This window comes from Camelus bactrianus, chromosome 3 (genome assembly GCF_048773025.1).
Source record: "Camelus bactrianus isolate YW-2024 breed Bactrian camel chromosome 3, ASM4877302v1, whole genome shotgun sequence".
In the NCBI taxonomy this organism is placed as follows: Eukaryota; Metazoa; Chordata; class Mammalia; order Artiodactyla; family Camelidae; genus Camelus; species Camelus bactrianus.
The window spans coordinates 8,037,686-8,062,444 of record NC_133541.1 but is presented as its reverse complement, the minus strand read 5'-3'; the positions used below and the strand labels follow the sequence as shown (position 1 = coordinate 8,062,444).

Sequence of the window (24,759 nt, the reverse complement as noted above, 5' to 3'; positions counted from 1 at the left end):
AATGAAAAGTCTACTGTTGAATCCAATTTAATATATGCCAAACCACTTAAAATGGTATTAAAAACAATTAATTGTTTTGTTTTACTAAATATAGGCATATTAATTCCTATTTTTTAATGTGCTTTGTTATTAAACATGTTTTCTGAATAATTTTATTACTTTATGCCTAGTTCCCCAACCACAGAGAAAATCTGAAGTTATATGCTACAAACTAGAAAATACCTCAGTTTACGCTAAATTGATGCAATCCACTTCTGTCCTTATGGAGGGGCCGATTTCCGATTTCACTGTTCTCTTCTCCGTCTGCTTTCTCTCTCCTTTCTTTCTTTGTTTTAGACCCATGTAAATCATTCATTCTTTCTCTTTCATGCTTCATATGGTTAGTATTGATTGAAAGTTGGCCCAAGCAATAAAACATTGCAGTCTGTGGACAGAAGAAATACAAACCATTTCTCTTTATCTCATCTTTTCATATAAATCCTGCCCGATGTGCATTTTAGATATAACACCGTTGGGTGTCAGGGAAGGTACTGGAGGTTAAGCCCAAGAGTCTCCTGTTCCCAGGCCTGGAGTCCTTCCTGTTTATACAAAAATATAGTTAATATAGTATTGTTTCTGTTTGAAACGACATCCAAACTCCGAAGAGGTTTTATTTATGTCCACCCAATATCCCAAGTTTTCTTGTTTTGTGAATTATAGATCTCCGCTTCTGCAGGGAAACCTTCAAACCACTTACTATGAAAATTTTATGAGGAGAGTCCTCACGTAGAGCACCAATTACTGGAATGCATAATTTAGGGTATGTTTTTGCAGACCCTTTTATCCTGAAAATTCAGTTATGAGAAGGCTCACTTGTCTGCTGATTTGATGATGAACCTGCAAGTGTTATTACAAAAGGATTGTTCTAGTTGACCTTACGAACAAAGGTCTCCGTAGGTAGTGAAACTCCCAGATAGATGGCTAGTCCATCGTCACTCATTTCATCGGCTGTGACAAAATGCATTAATGCATTGTAGTTATTACCCACGCTTGCTAACTACTTATTTTCATACAAAACCTGTTAAGAGGGATATTATGCATATATATGTGTGTGTGTGTGTGTGTACACTTAACAGTTTATATATAATCTTAGCAGTTTCAAACAACTTACATTTATATTCATGCAGTTTCCATGGGCTGGTAGCCTGGGCTTAGCTGCTCAGGGTCTCACCAGGCTGCAATAAAGCTGTTAGGTAGGGCTGCAGTCTCACCCGAAGGCTTGACTGGTGAAGAATCTACACACAAGCTCATTTAGATTGTTGGCAGAGTTCATTTCTTCGTGGCTGTGTGACTGACAGCAACAGGGTTTTGCCGGCTCTTGGCAGAGGCCTCCTGGATGCCCTACAGGCTGTTGGCAGTTCCTTCCCCCACCCAGTCTTCTCCAACATAACCATTTACTCCACCCATCATGCAAAGAGCCTTTCTTCTCAGGGAGGTTCCTGTCCCTCTTTTAAGGGCTTTCGCCTGATTGAGTCAGGACTACAAAGCATCATCCCACTTAATTAACTCAAAATCAACTTATTTGGGCTCGTGATGACACCTGCAGCATCTCTTCACTGTTGCGATGCAATGTGACTTAATCACTGGAGGGACATACCATCATGACTGGTGAGGTCACTCAACAAAAGGGGTATCTAATTATGGGACCACCTTAGAAATTTGCTACCACAGGAGGCCTCATGCACCCCATCCCACACCTGCTACCCACCTCTGCCAAACAAAGAACCAAACAAAAAAATCTCTCAATGTAAGTTTCAGTTAATTTCAATTTCTATTAAATACAAAATGTTCCCCTTTGGGGCAAACATCTACCCCTGCACTTCTTAGGGCTGTTCATATTCAAAGGGGAAACCAGCCCTCGCTCTCGTTTGAGCTGCCCAGGGCATTGATTGTTCTGTGCCCTATTATCTAGACCTGCCTGAAGTGCTTGTGGCAGAAGGAAGTCATTTTTCATTGGCTCCAGGGCTCCATGAGCTAATGTCTGCGTCGGGAAAAAAAATCAATAATGTGGAAATGGAAGGCAGGGGGCAAATGCCATGTATTTTATGACACTTAACAGATAATTTCCTCACAAACCAAAAACAAATAAGAAAAAAAAAATCTTACAAGATAAAAATGGAAGAGCCATCACCATCTCTGCCTGCACCCCTCCAGCCATCTCTGTCTCCTTCCTCTCTTTGCACTGTGACCTTGAGGGCGGTCTTTTCCTGATCATAGAGTTGAGCACAGGCCTTGTTGGGAAAATCTTCCTAATGCCACTCTATGGTCAGGGAGGCGACTGCATCTCTCCCCCGGGAGGCGCGGCCTCCCTGACACCCAGTTATTCCAGGACCACTGGGGAGCATCCAGGATTCCCACAAGAAGAGACTGTCCGCTGCTCAGGTTGACTTAGAACACGAAGGATCAGGATGAAGTCTTGTGATTCCTTTGGCAATGCAAGGAACAGATTTCTAGAACTCCCTCACCCCGCCACGTGACGGGTAAGCTTTAAAATAGTATGTGGAATTGCTGTCAACTTGCCCACCACAGTCATTCTCTAAGCTGTTAAATCAGAAAGCAAAATTCTTCTGAGTACCATAAACTCTGGAATAATTTGATTCTGTTGTGATGTGTTAACAGATTGAACCTTTGCACTAGGAAAATTCGAGTTCCACTCAGATGGCCAGAGCGCTGTCCTCGTTTACCCTTTGAAAGGAATGTTGTCTTCAGAATAAATCTTTCTGTAATGATTTCATCTAACTTACAGGGCATGGTAATAGGGGCTTTGCAAAGGTGTCAGGTTGCTTGGGCCAAAGTGGAACCACATCTGATTACAGCAGCAAATGACTTGCAGGATTGTTTATGCCTTGGCTTTGAACGTCTACCTTTTTCATTCTTTGTCCAAGTAACTTTCCACCATCCTTGCTGGCTTGTGTATATATCCCTTGCCTGGCAATGATGACCAGTCATGACTAAGCAGAGTTCAGCGTCGGCCTCTAGGTAATTAAATTCTAAAGCAGACAGCAGCGCACTCAGAAGGACGAGGAAAGAATAAGTGCAATCTAGGGCTTGATGAATATCACTGCCGGTGACATTACATATGGGCTTCCTTCCAGAAGTCGTTACACAGCAGAGTGACTGGAAGAAAAAAATCCCATCATTTCTTTGTAAATAAGCTTTTTCAGAGGAGATGTGGGTAGAGAAATCCCTTAGTCAAAAGGAAGAGATTTGACAGACCTGGGAGTAAGAGTGCTAAGGTACAAGGAACAAGGTGTAACTATTAATATTGTAGTTCCCACCTGGAGCCCATTAGAGGAAGTGGGTGCTCCCCAAATCGTAGTGGTAAAGTAACACAGGTGGAAGGAATTAATCCTTCCACCAGGAGGCCTGCAGCAAGCTGTGATTGGGGTAAACAGCCTGACGGCGGTGCGATTATGGACAGTGCACGTCTGTCTGCAAACAAACCTGCGCTGGATGTGGGGACATCATATTTGTCATCTGCAGAGATGTCAACATCAGAATTTCTTTTGTTTCTTGCAAAAGATTGCATAAGTGATTAAAAAGCTGTCCAATTGTTTGTTGCCTTATAATATTTTCATCTCCCTTCCCTTTCTGAAACATAGAAATGGGTAAATTGATGTTCTTAAATAGGGTATTTTATGGTCTTTAAATAGAATCATCTTTCCAAAAAGATTCTGCAAAGGTTCTTATTAAGGAAACGTACAGTTCTCATTCGTTTAAGAATAGGATGATGTTTTAAGCCAATGTCCTTAGAGGCAAATGCTGTTCCTACTTGATCATATCTTACTTACCTGTTGGATATGTAAGTATTTCCTCCAAGAAACTGAAGATGTGACTTTTAATAAAGAAACCTTGTATGAAGAATCAAGGCAGCCCAGTGTATCCAGAGGAGCCTTAATTCAAAAAGGTACATGCACCCCAATATTCATAGCAGCACTATTTACAATAGCCAAGACATGGAAACAGCCTAAATGTCCATCAACAGAGGACTGGATAAAGAAGTTGTGGTATATTTATACAACAGAATACTTCTTAGCCATAAAAAATAAAATAGTGCCATTTGCAGCAACATGGATGGACCTGGAGATTATCATTCTAAGTGAAGTAAGTCAGAAAGAGAAAGAAAAATACCAAATGATATCACTTATATGTGGAATCTTAAAAAAAAAAAACCCACAAATGAACTTATTTACAAAATAGAAACAGACTCACAGACATAGAAAACAAATGTATAGTTGAGAGGAAAGGGGGTGGGAAGGGATAAATTGGGAGTTTGAGATTTGCAGATACTGATATATGTAATGTAGATAAACAAGTTCATACTGTAGAGCACAGGGAACTATATTCAATATCTTGTAGTAACTTATGGTGAAAAAGAATATGAAAACAAATATATGTATGTTCATGTATGACTGAAGCATGATGCTGTACACCAGAAATTGACACAACATTGTAAACTGACTATACTTCAATAAATATATATATACAAAAAAAAAAAAAAAAAGAATCAAGGCAGCCCAAACCTAGCCAACCCCTAAAGTCAAGACTATCTGAAATTATCATTACGTACGAAGTTACTCTTGTAGACCAAAGAAGAATGAATGTGAAGGAAAAAAGTTCCTTCTCCTGCTGTGCATTGGCTGATAGCGCTGAATAAATAGGTTGCTGAAAAGCAGAGAGCCATCCTTCCATCTGTCCATCCAGCCTTTCTCCTCATCATCCAGCCCCATTGTCATTATGTTAACTAAGCCCAAATAGGAAAGAGAGAAGAAAAAAGATCTGAGCTGTTTCACCCTTTGAGAGCATTCAATGCAAGTTAATTAACTTTCCGGCCATGTGAATAATTATCATTTTTTGGATTTCTGAAGGCGGCAAAAGCTTAACTCTGTTTGAATTTTTTAAAGCATTTTGAGATTAAAACAATGTTAAGAGGGCAGTTCTTGTGATCTATTTTTAGTCTAATCTTGCACTCCAACTGAGTATAATGAAGCTGATTAAATATGTAATTTTTTTTGTTTGAGGGATTAAACTTGAGTGCAGAAAGAGGAAAAGAAAATTTGCTCAAGAAAGAAGATTTCTTTAACTAGAAAATATGTGTTAAGCATTGTTGGCCATGTGAGGTTAAAATATTGAGAATCAGCTACAACTAGTAAAAGTTCTTGGCAGTGATCCTCCGTTAAGACCAGTCGTTGTTGATTGTCACACCCCCAAGAACAGGTATGAGGGTTTAGAGCCCTCAATTTTCATGTAGCTGTGTTAATCATAAAAATTTCAATAATTGCCTAAATACTCAAAAACTCATACACTTACGAAATTTTTAAATAATTTAAAAAAAAATTGTCACCGGTAGTATTGAAAGTGATCTCAAAACTTCATTATCAGTCAGGCATTTCATGTAGATCTTCATTGATATAATCACTTAAGTTTTTAAAATCTGAGCTTGACCGACCGTAGCAAAAGAACACTGATTGCAAGTGAAAGGTAAACGCAAGCACAGAGGGCTTGACTTGTCCTCGGTAAAAGGGGTCTTTAACAGGCAATCTTCACAGTGAGCTAATGCTCTTTGGGTTGAACTATAACGTTTCCTTTCAATTAGAAATTGTATTGATTACACAGTGTTGGCTTTTTAAAAATATTTGTGGGCTGCGTTAGTTTCTCTCTGCGTGGACCAGATAACAGCCAGTTGTCCTGGTATTTATTGAACTGCTGACCTGTGAATGATTCCCCTGCAGCTTGGCTTCAAGACCCTCTAACTTTCAAAGCTAGGGTCCCTTAACCTGCACCTTTGGACCCTCAGATTCTGAGGCCTTCCTGCCTTGAGCACCGAGTGTTCCAGGAACATGAGGGCTTGGTCCCAGGGCCAGCTCATCTTGCCCTGGCTGGGCACTGATCTCTCACCCACTTTTGGTGCTTCGGCCTCTGACATCTTCTCTTGTGGCCTGCGATTCTCCCGTGTCTGAGTTTTGCCCCGTCCTCTCTGACACATCCCCATCCCGGAAGTCAGAGGGCCTGGTTGGGGAAGGCTTGGGAGGATGTTCCAGGGAGAAGTGCAGACTATGGCAAACCGGGGTGTTCTGAAAGGTGAGAATTTAGATCAGCTGGAGTTGTGGGTAGAGACAGGAGGTGAAGCTAAAATGTAAGACGTGGCAGATTGAAAATTTTATCCTAACAAATGAAAAAGGGTTTCAGATGCATGAACAGATTTGAGCCAAAGGAGAGACAGCTCAGTCTGGGATACAGTTACATGTGTAGCTCTGACAGTCAGTTAGAAATCCTTCCTTAAAGCTAAAGAGAAAGGTTTGAGTCAGTAATGGAGACCTCGGATTGGCTTTGAAGCGATAGGAATGGATGAGATCATACTTGAAAAAAAAATGTGAAAAGTCAAGCTATCAAATAGCCTGGAATCTCAGCCAAGAGTTCATAATTAGTGTAATGCAGCAATTCAGAAAAAAATGACCAAATAATTGTCTTGTTCCATTGACTAGATCGAGCTCTCTTTTTTCTTTTAAATTATTGTTGCAAAAGCACAGAAGTGCTTAGGGTGGATTTTTCTCCGCCGTCTCAGTCCACCCCTAATGGAATCAGACACAGGATAAATTTCACCACTGGGGGCGAGAGGTGATTTAGACTCTGTGTTCCTGCCTGGTGGCTGCCAGAGAATGGCTGCCAACTTTGCCAACTGGGTGGTTGCTTTGTAATTTAGATGCAATAAATCCAAGGCAAGTAATTTCCTTCTAGAAACTTGAATTGCCTCCTTAGCAGGAGGATGAGCATTAGAATTAAGCTGTGGGGCTAGCTGTGAGCTTTAGGAAAGATCCCCAGAGGATGCTACTAATTGTACTCTTGTTTTGAATGTAATATGGTTTCTTTCACAGGAAACTCCAGTGGTAAATTTCCTGTAAGCACCACCTTGTGATTCAGAGCTCTTAGAGGAGTGTTTTGTTTTTCAGTCAGGCAGTGGTGGTGGTTGTAATAGAGCCGTCATCTCCCCCTCTGCTTTATTTGTGGCCAGTACTGACAGAGGCAGGGGGCTTGCTCATTTTAGACAGAACTTGAGTAGGGCTTCTAATGTATACACTAAAAATAGTTATAAAATTATAATATCGAATTCTTACATAATGTCCCGTGCCTGCCAGGCACCGTCCAAGCCTCCTGTGTAGCTAAGCTCACTGCATGGTTCTGGCCTGTGAGCTGGGCCCCGGAGTGAAGGAGACCCAGAGATGAGTGTGACCTGGAGACAGGAGTCTAACACACTGGTCCACACACAGAACCGTGCATGTGCTCTACTTGAGCACCTACTGTGTGCCAGGCACTGTTCTAGATGCCAGTGAGATCCCAGTGAATAAGACAGGCCCCCCAGCACCTGACTCCCTGGAACGTATATGCCAAGGGTGAGGATACAGGAATATGGTTTAAATTAATACTTTGGGATGAAAGAATGTTGCATATAATTTATGACTAGGACATTTAAGCTGGCTAGCATATCCTTTTTGAGAAAAAAAGTAAGCCATTAGTTGAGTCTGATGAACGGAGTTAATTAAAATCTCCTTTTTGCGCATACACTAGCCAAGGAGGGCTGTTTTCTTCTCTTAATTCCCCTTTACTATATAAATGGGATGCTGGGCTCCCAGTGCCAAGACCAATTTAATTCATTTGCTCAATTATGGGTTAAAAGAAAGAACTTTCGAAACATTAGCTGTCTGCCACTTTGGAGTAACAACGGGCTGAGTTGATGAACTTTGCGTAATGATCTGTTGCTATGGCAACGTGCTGCCCAGTGAGTGGAAGAGGGCATTTCATCATTACCTCGCTGATAAATGCTTGGAACAGTAAGGGGTGCAAATACAAAAGGTTTCCTTTTGCTCTGCAGTAACTCTGGGTCCATGAGACAAACACTAAAAATGTCTCTCGGATACAGCAACAGAGCATCAGAGGCAAATGCACAATTGGAAATAAAGGAATTTAGCTGCTCCGTTTAGTGGCCCTGCCACAAGCAACTGTCATCAGAATTGCCACCTGGTCTGCTCACAAGTTTAATTTCAATGCTGGATTCAGCACACGGCCAGCCGAATCATAAACATCCCTTTAAAATACAACAAAACTTAGAAAAGTAATAAGAGGAACACGGAGTCAAGATAAAAGATGTGTCCGCCCAAGGCTTTGCAGCAATCGTGCATTTTTAGATCCCATTTTCCGGAGCTAGCCCTCTCTCTGTTTCCTGGTGTGACTTTTTCTTTTCTTAAGACGAAAATTTTATATCTATCAAATCTGGTACAATCCCACCCTCCGAAGTGTTTTATTGCAACTTAGAGGAAATATGTATTTATTCTGTGTTTTGGCAGTGCTTTGGGCTGCTGTTCTCAAGAAAAATTAATTTCTCTGGGCCTTTTTCATCGTTCAGGGTTCTCAAGTTCATTAGCATTGAAGCCACTATACTCATAGGGCATAATGACTTTCACTTTAAATATCGTTTCATTGTTCAAGCTTTAATGAGCTGCAGAAGGCTGTCTGAACACATACAAGTACGAAAAATAAAAAATGATTATTTTTATTCATAGCAGCAGTAAATGTTATATTGAGCTGATCATGTTTCTTTTCCTTCCCTCTCCCCCTCACCCCTTCCTTTCTGCTTTCCTTCTTTCCCAAAAAAAAAAAAAAAAAAAAAGGAAGAGATTATTTTCATAAATTCCTGAAATTTCAGTGAGACTAAAATTCTTGACATCATCCAAAAAGAAATTCACTATAATCAGTGACCTTTTCCTTGGGTACTGGAAAGCTCATTTTGTTTCCTCTAATTTTACCCCAAAGATCACCAGGATTATTAGCATAAAGGTTGTGAACAAGGCTTCTGCTATTGAATTATTTTATAATCTTTATCAAGCTGCATCAGTTTTTTACAATGTGACATGTTCTGTATCATCTCCTGCTGCTTTTATAGCTCAGAATCATATGTACAGGGGATTAAGTGAAATAAGTGACAATATTTGAAAATACTAGGCTTTTACTAATAGAAATCTTATGTTGTGATCATATAAGATAAAAAGAAAATTGGCTAACATAATTTATAATGCCTTTGCATTAGAATTTGAGTCCTAATGTCTTAGGAAAGTATGGAAAAATAATTTACAGCCTAGTTTTGAAATTGCTCTGAGCAAGTTATCTGGGTGACAGAATCATCCTACTCTTGACATAGGGTCCCTCTGCTAGTCTGCTCAGGCTGCCTTAACAAAGATAGCAAAGTTCTACAGATTGGGTGGATGAAACAACGGATTAGTTATCGCAGTTCTGGAGGCTAGAAGTTCGAGATCAAGGTGTTGGCAGGGTTCATTTCTTCTGAGACCTCTCCCCTTGGCTTGCAGATGAACACCTTCTAAATGTATTTTTACACGTTGGTGCACGTGTCTGTGTCTTAATTTCCTCTTCTTATAAAGACACCTTTCACATTAGATTAGGAACCATCTATGTGACTTCATTTTACCTTAATTACCTCTTTAAGGGCCCTGTCTGCAAAGGCAGTCACATTCTGAGGTATTAGGAATTAAGACTTAAATGGAGGAATTTTGAAGGGTCACAATTCACCCCATGATAATCCGTATCTTATTATAAGGTATATTTCATACCAAATGAGAGATTGTTATACTTGACTGTCCTTAGAAAAATATAGAACAGAATCTTGTTTATACTACTGAATCCGGGTTAGTTAGCAAACTGAACTTTGAAATGTAGAAATACCAGCTATTTTCTCCCAAAGTCAAAAACAGAGTTAATTTTCAACCACTAATAACTAAATTATGTGCCTTAGAATTCATATTGTGTAGAGCTTACGTTACACATAGGCATTGGTGGTCTAAGAGTCTTATTTTTATGGTAATTTTTTCTTTTTTGCTTAAACAAATCTTTTGTCACTTTAAACCCATTTTTTAAAAAAAACTGAAATAGAATATTCTGGACATTTTTCATGAGTTTATTCTCTTATTTGCTTCCTGAGCTCATGGAAACAAGAGTCCCTAGCCTGGTAGAGAAGTCAGATCTAGCCTGGGCTCGGCACCACTTATACATTAGTTATTTGTGTAGTGAATTCTGTGATAAGACAAGCATGTCCACAAAGCACAGCTCAGTCTTTGTCTTGAATAACAACTACCTCTTTAATACACTGTTTTAGCAGTTCACCTGATCTTTTAGAGACTCACCAGCCATACTATTACTGGTACACCCTTATAGAGATTACGTATAATAATGTCCACACTTTCAAAACAAAAATAACTTAAAAAATTTAGAAACCAGCACTTGATTGATATGAAGAGGACCGAAATTTTGGCCCAATAGTCTGCCCTTTGGAACTCAACCTTTCTGGGCTTTGCTTTCCTCACCTGCACAATTCAAAATATTGTTGTAGGTCCCTTTCTACTTGAATGTCCTATGACTGCTTAAAATTTTAGTTTGGAGAACATACTAGTGGTAGATGATTTGCATTTAGAGTGGCCACACCAGTTGAGTCTCTCATATCGTCCCCAGGGGCTTACCTTATTGGATTCAGAATATTGACTGAATTAGGAAAATGAAGGTGGCCTATATTTTTCTGTTTTTACGTCAAGTTTACATCCATGCCACTCTTTTCCTGTGTTTAATTGTGGTATAAATATATCATTGTTTTTTCCTGTTTGTACCAGATTTAATATGTCAATTATTCAGACTGTGGATGATGAAAAATCATGTCACCCTTACCATCTCTGTTTGGGAGGTCTGTTAGGGTCATTTGTTTTCTCAGAAATTTGATACAGAAGCTCTCCTCCAAAAGAGTAGGGACAAGCTTGGGCTCTAATTGGAGGAAAACTCTACAAATTAAACAAACAAAACCAGAAAGAATCTTCTTTCATGTTTGTGATTACTTTGTGGCAGTCCATAAGGTTCTGAAATAATTCGACAATAATTGCATTCAGTCTCACAGGACATCTGTGATTTTCCTGTGGGTGAATTGCCAGGGGGTGATACCAGGTGGCCAGGTGAGATGTTAGGGACTGGGTTCTATCCCAGGGCCACACTCACTGGCTGGATAACCAAGAGCCTTCAGTTAACCTTTGAGGACATTCATCGTCCTACCTGCAGTAGAAGCTCTAGTGCAAGGATTTTCAAACATTTGTGAAGATGGAACCCTGTGTTCAGTGGAAATCATATGGCAACGCTCAACATGTGAGGTGCAGTGAGATAAGTCTGTCATGTTGTGGGTCATGAGGTTGTTGCCTCTTTTGGGGTGTGATGGGCACCTGGCTCTTCAGGGCAGCACCGGGACACCTCTGTACACGTCCAAGTTGTCCAAATACCGTAGCCATACCTCCTGTGGCTGCTGGACACCTGAAATGTGGTAGTCTGAATTGAGCCCTCAATTAACTTAGTATTAAAAAAAAGAAAAAAATCTCAATAATTTTATATCGATTATATATTAATGTATTAATATTGGATTATATATTAATATATTAATAAATATTGGATTAAATATTATATTTCATATTACAATATTTTAGATACATTGGGTTAAATCCAAATTTGTAATTTAAATTTAATTCATTTGCCCTTTTTTAAAAATGTGGCTACTAGAAAATTTTTTAATTACTTAACGTGGTTGTTCTATATTTTTGTTGAATGGTGCTTGTCCAGACACACTGTGTGGACTCCCGCCTCCAGGCGCCAGTGCTTGGAGATTTTGTGGGGATTCAAGATATGGTTGTGTTGCTGCTTCCCCAGGTCTCATGTGCAAGTCACTTTGCTCCTGTGAAATTAGTTAGGAATGTCCTGGCATCTTTCTTTAGGACCACATTCTGCTCTAAGAATATTTTTTCATTTAGACATTTTTTAATTGTTTGCAGAAAAACACCTGCATTTTTGCTTGTTTGGTTTTGTTCTCGTTTCACTTTCTCTTCCCATAAGGAGCTTGGTAACTCACTTGCTATGGGAAACGCACGTATTTTCCTCCGGATGGAGGTGGTGGATCAAGCTTCAGTGTTTCATGGATCATTTCTTGTGGTTAGAATTGTGGGGGGCAGATTTCCTATGTCTTTTTCAGGTTAACACTCCAGTCTTCTGATAAGCATTAGGTAAATGTGTCTTCCCCAGCAGTCCCTTCTAAAATTGGATTTATTACTGTTTCATGTGACAGTGTTCCAGCCTTACCTTAGTAACCATCTTATTGATGACCTTTGCTTTTTCCTTTGGTCATTTTCCTAATGGCTCACAATATTGAGGTGGAAATGAGTATCTCTCTTATTACAAGAATCTAGTTTTGCCTGTGTATTTTCTACCTGCCATCAGATGTGCCTCTGGTCTTTCATGACTTCATCAGTCACCAGCAAAAATCAATATTAGGGTTTGGATCTACAATCATCTGATGATTTGTGTCAAGGCGAGTTCTCATGTCACTGGCAAGTGCTTCAGGGAAGCCCTTTTTTTGTTCATTTTCTGGTCTGGTGATGGTGTCTTACATGGTCCTTGTTTTGGAGAGTAGTTGTCCCCTTCTCGCATTCCCAGAAATACCTCCTTTGAGGTGTATGTACAACTTCTGTTCATCCACAGACAGGTATCTGAGCTGGCTTTGCCTGCCTCACTCTTTAAGTAGCTTGTGTCAGGGAGCAGGGGTGGCAGTCACTGTGTTTGCCTATCTGTGCCTGAACTGTGATACAGGGAGAAAGCATGTGGTCCTGGTGACTAGGAGAATCCATTGCTTTCTGGAGGAGATGCTACCCACACGTGTCCTTCACATGGGCAGCAGATGGTGGCTTCCAGTGGATCAGAATGATGACTCTGTCTGGCTACCTCCCAACTGGCTAAGTTTTATGACTTCCAGAAGAGTTCATGGATAAAAAGAGCATGCACACAATCTAAATAAAACTGTCCTTCCCTATGCATCACACTGGCTTTTTGATTAATGTTTGCTTTGGGGTTCCTTGTTACTTTACCTCGTTCATTAGCACTGAAGGGAACCTCCATTTCATGTCCAACTCCCTTACAGGATTTTGACAGTACAGTTCACAGGAAATAAATATCAGTTCTTCTCCTCTCTGAAACTCAATTTTCTCATCTGTAAAGTGGGAATACTCATGCATGTATTTGTTACATCTTCACCAGCTTACTGAGATGATCAAATGAGATGTGGATATAATGAGGTTGACAGATTTAACAAATAAAAATATAGGGTGCCCACTTTAATTTGAATTTCAGATAAACCATGAATAGTATTGAATTGGATATCCTAATAGTAAAAAAAAAAATTTTCATGGTTTATCTAAAATTCAAGTTTAAGTGGGCATCCTTTACGTAATCTGTCAATCCCCTAGGAGAGAATCACACTTCCTGTTCTGCTGAAATTAGGCAGATGTAAGTTCTTCAGCACAATATTTACATTTCCATGTGAGTAGAACTCTTCATGCCTTTCAAATAATAACCATCCTATCAGTTTTGATCAGTCTTAAAAATCTTGCAGTAACTCTGTCTCTCTCACAACGCGTAGCTTTAGTTTTCCATTTGAGAGCTAAACTACAAATAGGTGACTGTCAGATTTGTGTCCATGACATAATTAAGTAGTTAACATTTGCACAAAAAGGCAAATATGAGGATTTGGAGCAAAGCAGTGCCAGCCCACCGTCCTGCCGTCAGCTCCGATGCTGCGGTTCCAGAATCGCACGCGCCTCCTCTCTCCTTGGGGAAGTGATCTGTGACTGACAGGAGGTGCCATTTTTTTCTTTTCTTTCTGATCTCAAAATTTTAAAGATTGACTGAGAAGATTTTCTATATTTCTGGCTTTTTTTTTTTTTTTCCTGCAGCTGACTTTGGTTAGAGTATTGAATTTCAGGTGTTTTGAAGGTGTGTCTGGTTTTATTTTCCATGGCATATTTTCAGAGCTGGTATTTTCTCAGCTGAAACCAATTAAAATGATTTTCTTCCTTCATATTTAGTTTATGAACCATTTTGCTGAAATATTTGGGAAGTGGGGAGATAACGTCTCGTTTCACCTTCACCCTGACTGATCCCGTAACTCTCATTAAAGGTTGCAATGCCAAAATATTATTCAGGAGTCTTTTTGGCAAATATACAAGTGACAGTGACTTCCCCATAACAGTTGCCTGCCTTCCTCCATCTTTTCTTCTTTCTTTCCTTCCTTCCCTCACTCATTTGTTCAATCTCACATCCATCACACATTTATTAATCTTCACAGGCCCCAGTGATGGCAACTTCGCAGACACCAGAGGACAAAACTGATCGTGTGTGCCCTCCTGGTGCCTAATAATGTCATGTGTAGAAGCCACAAAACAAGTAAATTAGTAATTAAACTGTGGCAACTTCTCTAAAGCAAAAACAAGTAAGAGCACTGTGAGGGACTCCCAGAGTCCTGCGTTGTGTCCTCTCGTTTGCTCCTTAGTCTCTTGTGAGCCAGGCTCTGACTTTCTGCCACTGAAAGAAAAAAAAAAAGATAACTTTGCTAAGACTTTGCTCAGTTACCAAACCAAACCCGGGTCCATTCACCAGCGGGCAGTAAAGCCAATTTACTGACACCAGGTTGTGGTGAAGGAAAGTGCAGCATTCACTGCAGGTCTAAGCAAGAGTCCGGGCAGCTCACACTCGAAAGGTGCAGACTCCCTGATGGCTTTCAGGGAAGGGTTTTTAAAGACCAGGTGAGGGAGAGGGTCACGGAGTGTGAGCATCTCGTGCACAGTTCTCTGATTGGTTGATGGTGAGGTAACTGGGTGATGTCACAAGGGTGAATGTCATCAGTTGTCAGGCTCCAGTCTGTCTGGGAGCCATGTGTTCCTGGTCGTCATGCAGCTAGCTTCTTCCATCTGGTGGGGGTTTTAGCGCCCATAAAGCAACTCAGGAATGTGTGTCAGACACTGTTATCTATGTCCTTCAGGGAGGAACTGAAGGTTCTGTGACTCTACCATATGGCTGATCTGTTGTTTAAATTGTCCCTGGTTCTCCTGGCCCAGCTGCTATCTTTTGATACTACCTGTTCCAATCACTAACTCTTCAGCTAGACTTTTGTGACTCTGGGAGGTCTAGGAGACTAAAGCTTTTCTAGAAACAAGAGGCCAGCGGAGAAGGACATAGTGGGGGCTCTGTCCTGGGAAGGCCCTGTGGGGTCCTGCTCCGTCACAGTTCCAGAGCTAGTGTCCTTCAGCCTTATGTCAAGTAACTAGGACAGAACATTCGACTGGAGCATGATGGAGCCCAGAAGTTTGGATTTATCACTTCCAGTCAAGCTGCTGGCTGCTGGGGATTTGTTTGCTCCACGGAGTCCCTGATTAAATCTGCTTGAACACAGCCATGTCATATTAGCCCCTCCTTCAAACCATTTCTTCTCTGAAATTCAGGATTACTGAGGCTTTCTTTTGCTTTGTTTTAATGCATTGCAAAGAGAAATATATTCTTTGCAATTTCATGGTTATTTTGTGTTTCATATTTATCTGTGTACAGTAAAATTACCTGACCTGAGAAGAGGTGTCAGCTGACACTATGGTGCCAATCATGTGACAGTATCAGTCAACATGTTGTACACAGCAAACTAACACAATGTTATATGTCTCAATAAAGAATTACTATCTCAATAAAATTATGTCTCAGTAAAACAATTTGGCATATAATTGTGGTAGTCATTCATTAAAAGAAAAGAAGATGGCCCTGCAGATGTAAGGAACATGGCTGTTGGTGCTCCCAGGAGAGGTCTGACTCTGGGGTGGAGAGAACCGGGAGAAAGACAGATGCAGGGCTGCAGAACGCCCTGACCTGGTTGGTTCTTACGGACATCAAGAGAGGCAGCGTCCACCTGGGGTTGTTGGAGGGGCCCAGAGGAGACTCCTCGCTGTCTGAGCCAGGACACACACTGTCAGAGGAAGATGGCTGGGTGGCCACTTCAGCCAGAGGACCTGCACGTTCAGGGCCCAGGGCAATCGTGGGCTCTCGGTGGAGGTGAGGGGAGCTGGAGGTGAAAGGAGGCTCAGGCCATGCACGGCCCGTGGGCGACTTGGTGCAGCATTGACGCCCGGGGCAGAGGGTCCAAGGCAGGAGAGGGGTGTGGTCACGTGTGCATCCTGATGCTCACGCCAGGTGCAGTGAGGAGCCCAGGGTGAATGTTCTGGAGCATCCAGGTGAGGAAGGTGTTGTACACGAAGGTAAGAGTGCATGAACAGGGGGAGAGCAGGGTGCAGACTGAGGAAGGAAAGGCTTCCAGGGAACAGAAGGGGCTCCTGCAAGACCGCTGGGTCTGGACATGCTGGTGCCAGTGCCGATGGAACATGGAACCTGGAATTTCAAGAGGCTCCGCACGTGACGGGATGCTTCAGAGAGTCAGGAAAACCCAGCAGAGGCACAGATGGTGGACAAGCACGTAAATCCACGCTGAGGAGCCTTCTCTGAACTGCTGAGTCCCGTAGATTTGTTAGATCCCGGTCAGCTGGAAAATCAGATACGAAGTGGGCAGAAATACACTATGAAAAGTTTTGATCATGGTTAGTTCTTTTAAATGATTCAAGATCTTTTAAAATGTGTTGTTTTTTTCCCCCACCATTAAGAAATCAAAGTGCACGTGAGCATATTGATGTTTGAACTGTTATTAATTTGGTTTCTTGGAGTAATAATCTAGCAGCAAAATAAACAAACAGCCAGGAGTCTTCGTTCCCCTGTTGAATAGGATTTAGTTCTCTCACGTGTGAGTCCTGTGACAATAGCGTGGCGATAGTCAAAAGGTGACAGTTCCCTGGCTGGACCCCCGTCCACGCGCCCCGTCCCACCTCCACCCCCACATGGCTGTAAAATGTTTTGCTTTATCCCAAGAATCTTTCACTTAAACCCTCATCAGAGCCTTGCTGCTCAATGGGTGGTAGCAGGCCCTGGCTCCTAACTTCTGTCTCGGACCATGTCCCATTGCCAGGATGTCTCAAAGGGCAGCAAAGCCTCTGTGATTGTCCCTGCTCTGCAGGAAGGTTGGCCCTTCCCTCTGCTGGTGGAGACTTTATCTTGGGGTGCTGGGGCTGCGACCTTGTGCTGAAGTCCCCTTTCCTGAAGCTTCCCCCATTCTCCTGACACTGGGTTGGTTCTGTGCACGTCTTGGATGCCTTTCACTGGGCGAACAAGAACCCAACCATCATTGGGTTGAATTTCCCACCAGCTGGGTGGGAACTGTGGTCTCCAAGTCAAAATTAGATTGAATGATACAAATAAAGACAGACACATTTTCTTGCTCACTTAGGTTTGAGCATTTGTTCAAATGCGTTTGTTTAAACGCTGCCTTGCTGCGCAGGCTGCCCCCTTTCCTCTCTCTCTCTCTTTTCCCCACCCTCTTTCTCCGCCACCCCCTCCTTTGCGGGTGCGCTCGCGAACACACGCCTGTCCCTTGACGACGGGTGCTGGGTCTTTTATCTCCCTTATGCGTACGTAGCAGCTCTCTTTGTGCTCGAACTTCATCACGAGTCACAGGTTTACCAGCCAACCTAAAATAAACCTAAGCCATGGTTTACTAATACTGCATATATTTTATATGTATAATTATATACACTATTACATGCATAATGCTCATAGCATTCAGTTCATCATCAATAATGTTCACTGGAGATGTTTCAGACACACATTTCTTAATGAACTCAGGATTATATATATATATGTTATATAATATAATATAACATATATGTATATATCCGCATATGTGCTTTTCTTTAAATGTAAACATCCTCAAACTCTAAGGGCTCTCCTAGGAATGGAAAACTGGAAAGGTATTTTTTGTCCAAATGTCTGAGATTAGCAGACTGATGGGAGGCCTGGAAAACAGAGGCTCTTGATTTTACTTCTGCTGTTAGATAACTTCATAGCCTCATTGTGTTTACAGAGTAAGAATTGTAATGTTTTGACACTCAGATCCCCGTGGGTTTTATTCAGCCAGTGCCTCCAGGATGCTTGGAGGAATCTGCTTGCAGCTCTCAGAGGTGCTTCTAGAGGGTTGGGTTTCAGGTCCTGGATTTGCAGACTGGTCGCGGGGGCCTCACCACAGCGCCCCAGGGACAACAGCACGTGTTTCAGGTCTGTGTCCCGATGCCGGGCATTGGCTGCACTGTGCCCCTCCCTGGCTGAGAGGACCGTTCTCTGTGCCCCTCACAGTCATTCTGGGGAGTCTGTGTGATACAGGAGACACTGGGACACCTGTCCTCGGGCTGGGCTTAGAGCCGAGCTTATAACTGAACATAAACAAGTGGTGAGCAGAAAACTGGAGCAGAGAGGGGACTGGCTCAGAGATAGTTGTTCAGTCATGCAGGGATGAAGAATCCATGGGGCTGAGACCGAGACGAGCATCCCAGAGAAGAAGCTTTAGAGAGAAAGAGGAAGGAGGGGATAGAGACAGAGAGGCAGAAAGAAAGGAAGCAGTTGCACCCTTTGCTCCCACATCTCAGCATTGTTCATCCCCGGGATCTGCTCTGCGGGGACAGCGAAGGCAGCTCCTCTGTCTGACACTGAGAGTCCAGGGTGGTTTCTCCCAGGGACCCCTCTCAGCTGACGTTCCCCAGGGGATGGCGCAAAGCTGGCTCCTCTGGGCTGCTCGGAGCTTTACTGCGCTCTGGGTCTCTGGACTTGCAACTGGACCAGATTTTGGCTGAGTGGCTCTCATCCTTGGTTTTGTGTTATCTCCCCTGAGAGCTGTACGAATGCTGGCACCTGGCCCCACAGCCAGCACGGCTGATTGAATAAGTCCCCGGTGGGGCCCGGCATCAGCATTTGTGAAAGCTCCTCGGATGACTCTGTGCAGCCAGGCTGGAGAGCCACGGTGGCTGGGCTGGTGAGTGGCTGGTGAGCCCTGCTGACCTTACTCTGTCCCCACTGCCCCCGCAGATTATGGTACCATTAAGAAGGTGCGGGCGCCCCTGACTCAGACCTCGGGCAGCTGTTTGCTGGAAGAGATCGAGCTCTTCCCGGAGAGGCGGCCGGAGCCCGTCAGGAGCCTACAGATCCTCCACAGCCAGAGCGTCCTGTTCGTGGGCCTGCGCGAGCACGTGGCCAAGATCCCGCTGAAGAGGTGCCCGTTCCACCGCACGCGCAGGTAGGGCAGCCCCGGGGGTCCGCCCGTGTGCTGGTGCCCCTTGGAGACGTGCCACCCAGAGAGGGCACAGGAACCCCAAGGGCTCTCGGACACCCTGTGGTTGAGTGGGGTGAGGACCTTGACATCCTGTGAGTCCCGCACCCCAGGATACAGGGTTTGGATGCAAACCGGTTTGCTGTGATGAGAGTAACACATCAGTATCCATGGAGAAGGAGCCACTTTATAACATCTGCGAGCCAATGTCAGGATTAAATTATTCAGGGCTTTATCACACTCAGTGATAATGCTGAGATTTGGTGTTCCTGACATAACCCAGCACAAGTTTTTGTGTATATATATATAAAGTTTATAATATATACATATATATTCTTGACCTAGTCACTGGAGTATTTTAAACCTCATTTTCTCATCTAACACATAAGAATTGCTGTAGAATCAGACGGGATGAGTATAGCGTAAAATTTAAACCAGTCTGAAAAGTGAGTATTCTTTTATTTATTTATATTTTAAAATAAGTTTTTGTTGAAGTACAGTCAGTTTACAATGTGGTGTCAGTTTCTGGTGCGCAGCACAATGCTTCAGTCATACGTGAACATACATATATTCGTTTTCAGTCTTTCTCACCATAAACTACTACAAGATATCGAATAGTATCCTTCTGAAAAAGGAAGGTTTCTATATTTAACAAAAATCATTACTGAATCACTATGCTGTACACCACAAACTAACACAACATTACAAATCAACTACACTTAAAAAAAAGTATATTAAAAATCATCACAATATTCCTTTCTAGATAATTTGATGTCTCCTTTGGTGTCAGTGTTGAGGAGTAAATAACATTAGGGACCTCTCAGCTAATAACAGTGCTGCTATTATTAATAATAATGAATAACAACAAATAGTGAGATTTATTAACAACTGTCTTTTATATAATGCCTTTTTCCTAAATTTAACCGATGGCTGCTGGAAATTTGTTCTGATTTGTGTTTCCTGCAGGACCAGCTTAAGGCAGGAATTATTCTGGTCCAGAGGGTGGCACAGAGGGTTGGGGTCCCGTCGACAGGTGTGCCACGAGTCAAATGAAGCTGGAAGGGTACCAGTCTTCCAGCTCCAGCCCAGCAAGCTCTGGGGACATGACTCTCGGTAACAGGTGGGAAGACAGGTCTGTGCCGTCTGCAGGTGTTTCTGTTGCCAGCATGTGAGTCTGTGGCTTGCAGAGCACAAAGCAATTCAGCTTTTTCACGGTGCTCTGCCAGCTCAGCACCTTGTAGGTACGGCACAGGCAAGTAGGTCCCGCAACAGACCAGGGAAGGCAGCACTCTCTGCCTGCTCTCGTCTCTTAGGCAACTGCACTTGGAGCGCAGTCATGAATCCACAGGTGCCGGCTGCCACCAGGCACAGCCGCCCGGGAGGTGTTTTCAGTTTCCCCCTTTTTCTTTCAAGGAGAATAAACCTCTTGTCTGTCTTCATCAGGCTCCCGGGAGGAGGAGATTTTACAGTTACATGCAGAGCTGAATCTCCCTGCTGTTTCCTTGTCCACCAGCTCAGAGAAAAGCAGTGAGAGATTATAACTTAATTGTCAGCTGATAGACTGCGGGCTTCTGTGTGCTCACACCCAGACTGGGTTAGTTTGTGTTTGACCCTTAAATATTCCTTTTGAGAAAAGAAAAGCTGAAGATTTCAGCCCAAGAGTTCCCTGGATTCTTTCCAATGTTTCTCTGCCATCTTTCTCTTATAGCAAGACAGGGAAACCTCTCAGGTTAACACTGGTTGGAGAAAAAAAAGAATGCATTTCTAAGGAACTGATACCTACATGACCAGATTTTTAAAAAATAAATAATGAGGAAAGATGGAGTTTTGTTTTTTTTTTGACAAAAGCCATTGATTTTCCAGAAATATGCCTAAAGAAGTACACTAAATAGGAACAGGGTAACAATTAGCAGTAAATACTCATTTCTTTGTTAAATATACTTTTCATAATAGAATATAAGTAATTTGTTATTAGAAAATCTATTTTATAAATGAATTTCAAAGTGTTAAAAGAAGAGAAATTGAACATAACTAAATTATTTGTCTCCTTCAAAATCATATTGACATTTTTCATCTTTTGAATATCTGTTTTTCAAAGGCAATGCAGTGTATCTATTAAAATGTTTATAAATGGTAACAACTGTTACAATTTCCCAAGATTCTTGTACATGTCTGGCGCTGTGCTAGATTTTATCCCCCCCTTTCCTTAATCATTACGCCCTGAGAGAAAAGTCAAATGTCATCTTCAGTTTTCAGAGGAGGAAATGGTGGCTCAGACTTTGAGCATCCTGCCCAAGGTCACACAGCTGATGCGATGGGAAACCCAGGTTCAGAGCTTTGTCCCCTAGGCTCAGACTTTGTCTTTGGTTCTCTGCACTGGCCCCAATATAATGAGGGCATCCGGTTCAGTGGTAGATTTCAGCAGGAACGACTCGTTTGACGGCATTTGTCCCGTGTGTTCTGAGAGCTAGAGGTAGGTGGTGCCAGGGGAGACCCATGTCTGCTCACAGCCACTCCCATGAGTGTCTTTGTTATCATGTCTGCCACCAGGATAGGATAAGAAGACCAAAAGGAGGTTTTGTACTCCTGGGTTATTGTAAACTGTGTCTGCATCCTCCAGCTGTTCTAGAGGTGACCCTGAGGCCTCAGGAGAGGCTGAGAAAAGCACCTGCCTGCACCATCCAGGTGTGCACACATGATAACTCAGAGCCAACAGTACGGCGTTTTCAAATCCTCATAGCTGTTTTCCTCGGAAAGTTATTTTGAAAGAACAGTATTTTAAAAATATATTTTAGTCAAGTTTGACCTCAAAAAAAACGAGTGAAATGATTTTAATTTTAGTCTTTTTTGCATAACCCAGTTAGTAAGTAGAATGAAAAAACTGTGCAAACAATAAAGCGACTCAGCAGAGTGGGTGGTGACCTCTGGGCATGGAGAGTGCGGGGACCTGTTCCTTTTCCTCCACATCCTCACTCTAAGACTTAGCCACCACAAGTATGTGTTAGTTTCGTAAAATGAAGGAAAGTCTGCTGCACTTTGAGGAGCAGGGGAACCTGGAGAGGGCTGGACATGGGGGCAGCGTAGGACAGTGGAAGGTCACGGCGCCGTCCTCGCACGCAGCCCGGGCACAGCCGGGGGCCCCAGCGCAGCGCGGAGGTGGTACTGCCCAGGGATGCGGGCGATGAGGCAGCCAAGAACAGCCCCTAACTTAATTCCCACTGATGTAAACACCACTGGGAAGTCAGAACCTGCCACCTGGAGGAAAACAGACTGGCAGAGAGCTGACAGAGTTCTTACCTCCCTGCTTCGGGAAGAGAAGCGTGATCACAGGACTCGGGCGGGAAGAGTCACCCCCAGAAATCAGCCATTATCCCCCCACCCCCGGCCCCAGGGAAACAGTGTGGCCCCCGCTTTGCCTGGCAGATTGAATCCCCTCAGTCTAAGGAGAGGAAAGCTGGGGGAGTGGCAGTGGGAAGGCTTTTGATTTAGACTTTAAAGTCATTTTACGGATTGCGCATCAATTAGCCCAGCGGGCGGTAAACTTTCTCTGTAAAGAGGCAGACAGGAAACGTTTCCAGTTTCCCAGGCTACGTGGTCCCTGTTGCAGCCGCTCAGCCCTGTCCTTGTAGGGGCCCTCGGCTGCAGTGAGTGGGTGTGGCCGTGTGTCAGCAAGGGGCACGGATTCGTCAGGCACAGGAATGATTCACTCTTACACTCAGTTTCTCACTTACACAGACAACAAAAGTTAGAGCAGAAAAGGCATCTGTCCCTTGTCCCACAGATGACACCAAAACAGAAGAGGCCAGATGACAAGGCTCAGGCGAGTGTAGAGGCCACGTTGCCGAGGAGCTGACTCCCTGCTGCAGTTGTACCCTGGCAGGGGCGAGAGTGAAAAGCAAAACTCCTTGTTCCTCATCTGAACCCAGGAGGTGATGAGAAGCCATCTCAGCTCCCCTGGAACACAGGGAGGTGGGAGGGGAACCCCTCGTAGCGGGCCCTCGTACTCCTCCCATGAGCCATGATCGGGACGGTCCCAGGGCGTTCTGCCAAAGCTTAGGTCAGCTGCGGCTCAGCTCTGCCCTGTGTGGAGCCGTGAAAAGCCAGCCAGGCACCAGGGCCGAGCAGCCCCCTACCCTGGGTTTCAGTAGAACTTTAGGGAACAGGCTGGATTAGACCCATGGGCTGTTTGCTGATTCCTGAATTAGATTATTATCATATTTGCCTTTTGAATGAATAAATGTGCCTTAAATTATTATATTTACTAATGTATAACATTAGGTATTAACGTATGTAAATTAAGTATTAAATAGCATAACTTAACTCTAAACCCTAGTATTTTCTTAATATTATGTCATTCTCGGCTCTTATGAGTGTTTACTCATAGATTTTTTATTTTGTATTTGACACCCACCACGATTATGAGATAAGATAAACCTATCAGGTGGCAGAGTTAACATTTTATAGATGAGGGATTGATCGGAATCAGAGCGAGAATGTCCAAAGAAGAGAAACTAGAATTCTGAGTACGGCTGCCAGTGCACTTTGTTCAGCCGTGGGCACGTGAGCTTCCGAGGGCTCACATCTTCCCAGGTTCTGAGCAGCCTGGAGCATGTGCGCAGCCTGAGACAGGCTCGGCAGAGATTTATCCAATTAGCAGATACCCTGCCTCTCCCCTTTCTGCTGTTTTACTTTGTCCCCTAAAAAGAAAACCTCAGTTCTTGTGAAACAGTAAAACTCCCTTTATGCAACAGTGTAGTGATATAAAACATCAGCCAGAGAACTGAACATCCTTCTGCCTTCGGTGTTTTTGCTTTATTATGAAAGCTATTTGGAGAGAGAAGAAAAGCTGAGAACTGGAGGAATCTCAGCCTCTGTGTAACACAGAGGAGATGTGCCTTGTGAATTTTGCTTCATAGAACTGGAGGGAAGGAGGAACCCATTTAAAAAAAAATTGAGCTCCATTCGTGAATGGGTATCTAGTCATTCTTAATCTAGTTAGCCTGTAAGAAAAAAACCAGCACCTCATTAGGAAAATTAGCATGGAAATTAGCTTACTGTGGATGTTTACTGCTCGAAAGAACAAAGTTTTAAACGGTGGTGTTAATAGGCTAGCACCCTTATTAATTGAATATTCCCTAAAGACCATCTGCCTGATGGGAGAAACACACGATGTACAGAGAGAAACTGCAGGGTCTCCACAAGGTTCCCCTGCAAGACAAGCTTAGCCGTTCAGATATGCATCATATAAACATCAGAAGGACATTTTGACATGTACCCATTTTACAAAGTAAATATTCTGCCTTCAAAATGAATTTAATATTTTCCAAGTCTCAACATCTTGGGTTTTTGTTTGCATTGGCTTTGGTTTAGCCTCTAAAGACTGTGGATTTTCCTTAGTCAATTCATTCATAGTATATTTATTGAACTTCATATGTGCCAAGCACCAAGCCAGGCTCCGTGTGTACAGTGATGGATGAGGCATCCCTGACCCTGTCTTTGTGGGGCTCAGGATCTAATGAGAAATTCTGACATAAATAAAATCTCCAAATACCTCTCGTGGATCTGAGCCAAAGGGCCTTGGAGTTACCTTAGACTTTATCCCAAAATCGATTTATCAT

General features: G+C 42.9%; 1 protein-coding gene across 4 annotated transcripts in view; it reads left to right on the top strand.

Moving 5' to 3' along the window:
• Window positions 1-24,759, top strand: part of SEMA5A (semaphorin 5A) — a 444,304-nt gene that overhangs the window by 326,844 nt on the left and 92,701 nt on the right. For all 4 annotated transcript variants that reach the window (XM_074356161.1, XM_074356152.1, XM_074356145.1 and 1 more), the window contains one exon: window positions 18,901-19,108. In XM_074356161.1, coding sequence (XP_074212262.1) covers window positions 18,901-19,108 — 208 coding nt within the window. The remainder of the gene's footprint in view (window positions 1-18,900; window positions 19,109-24,759) is intronic.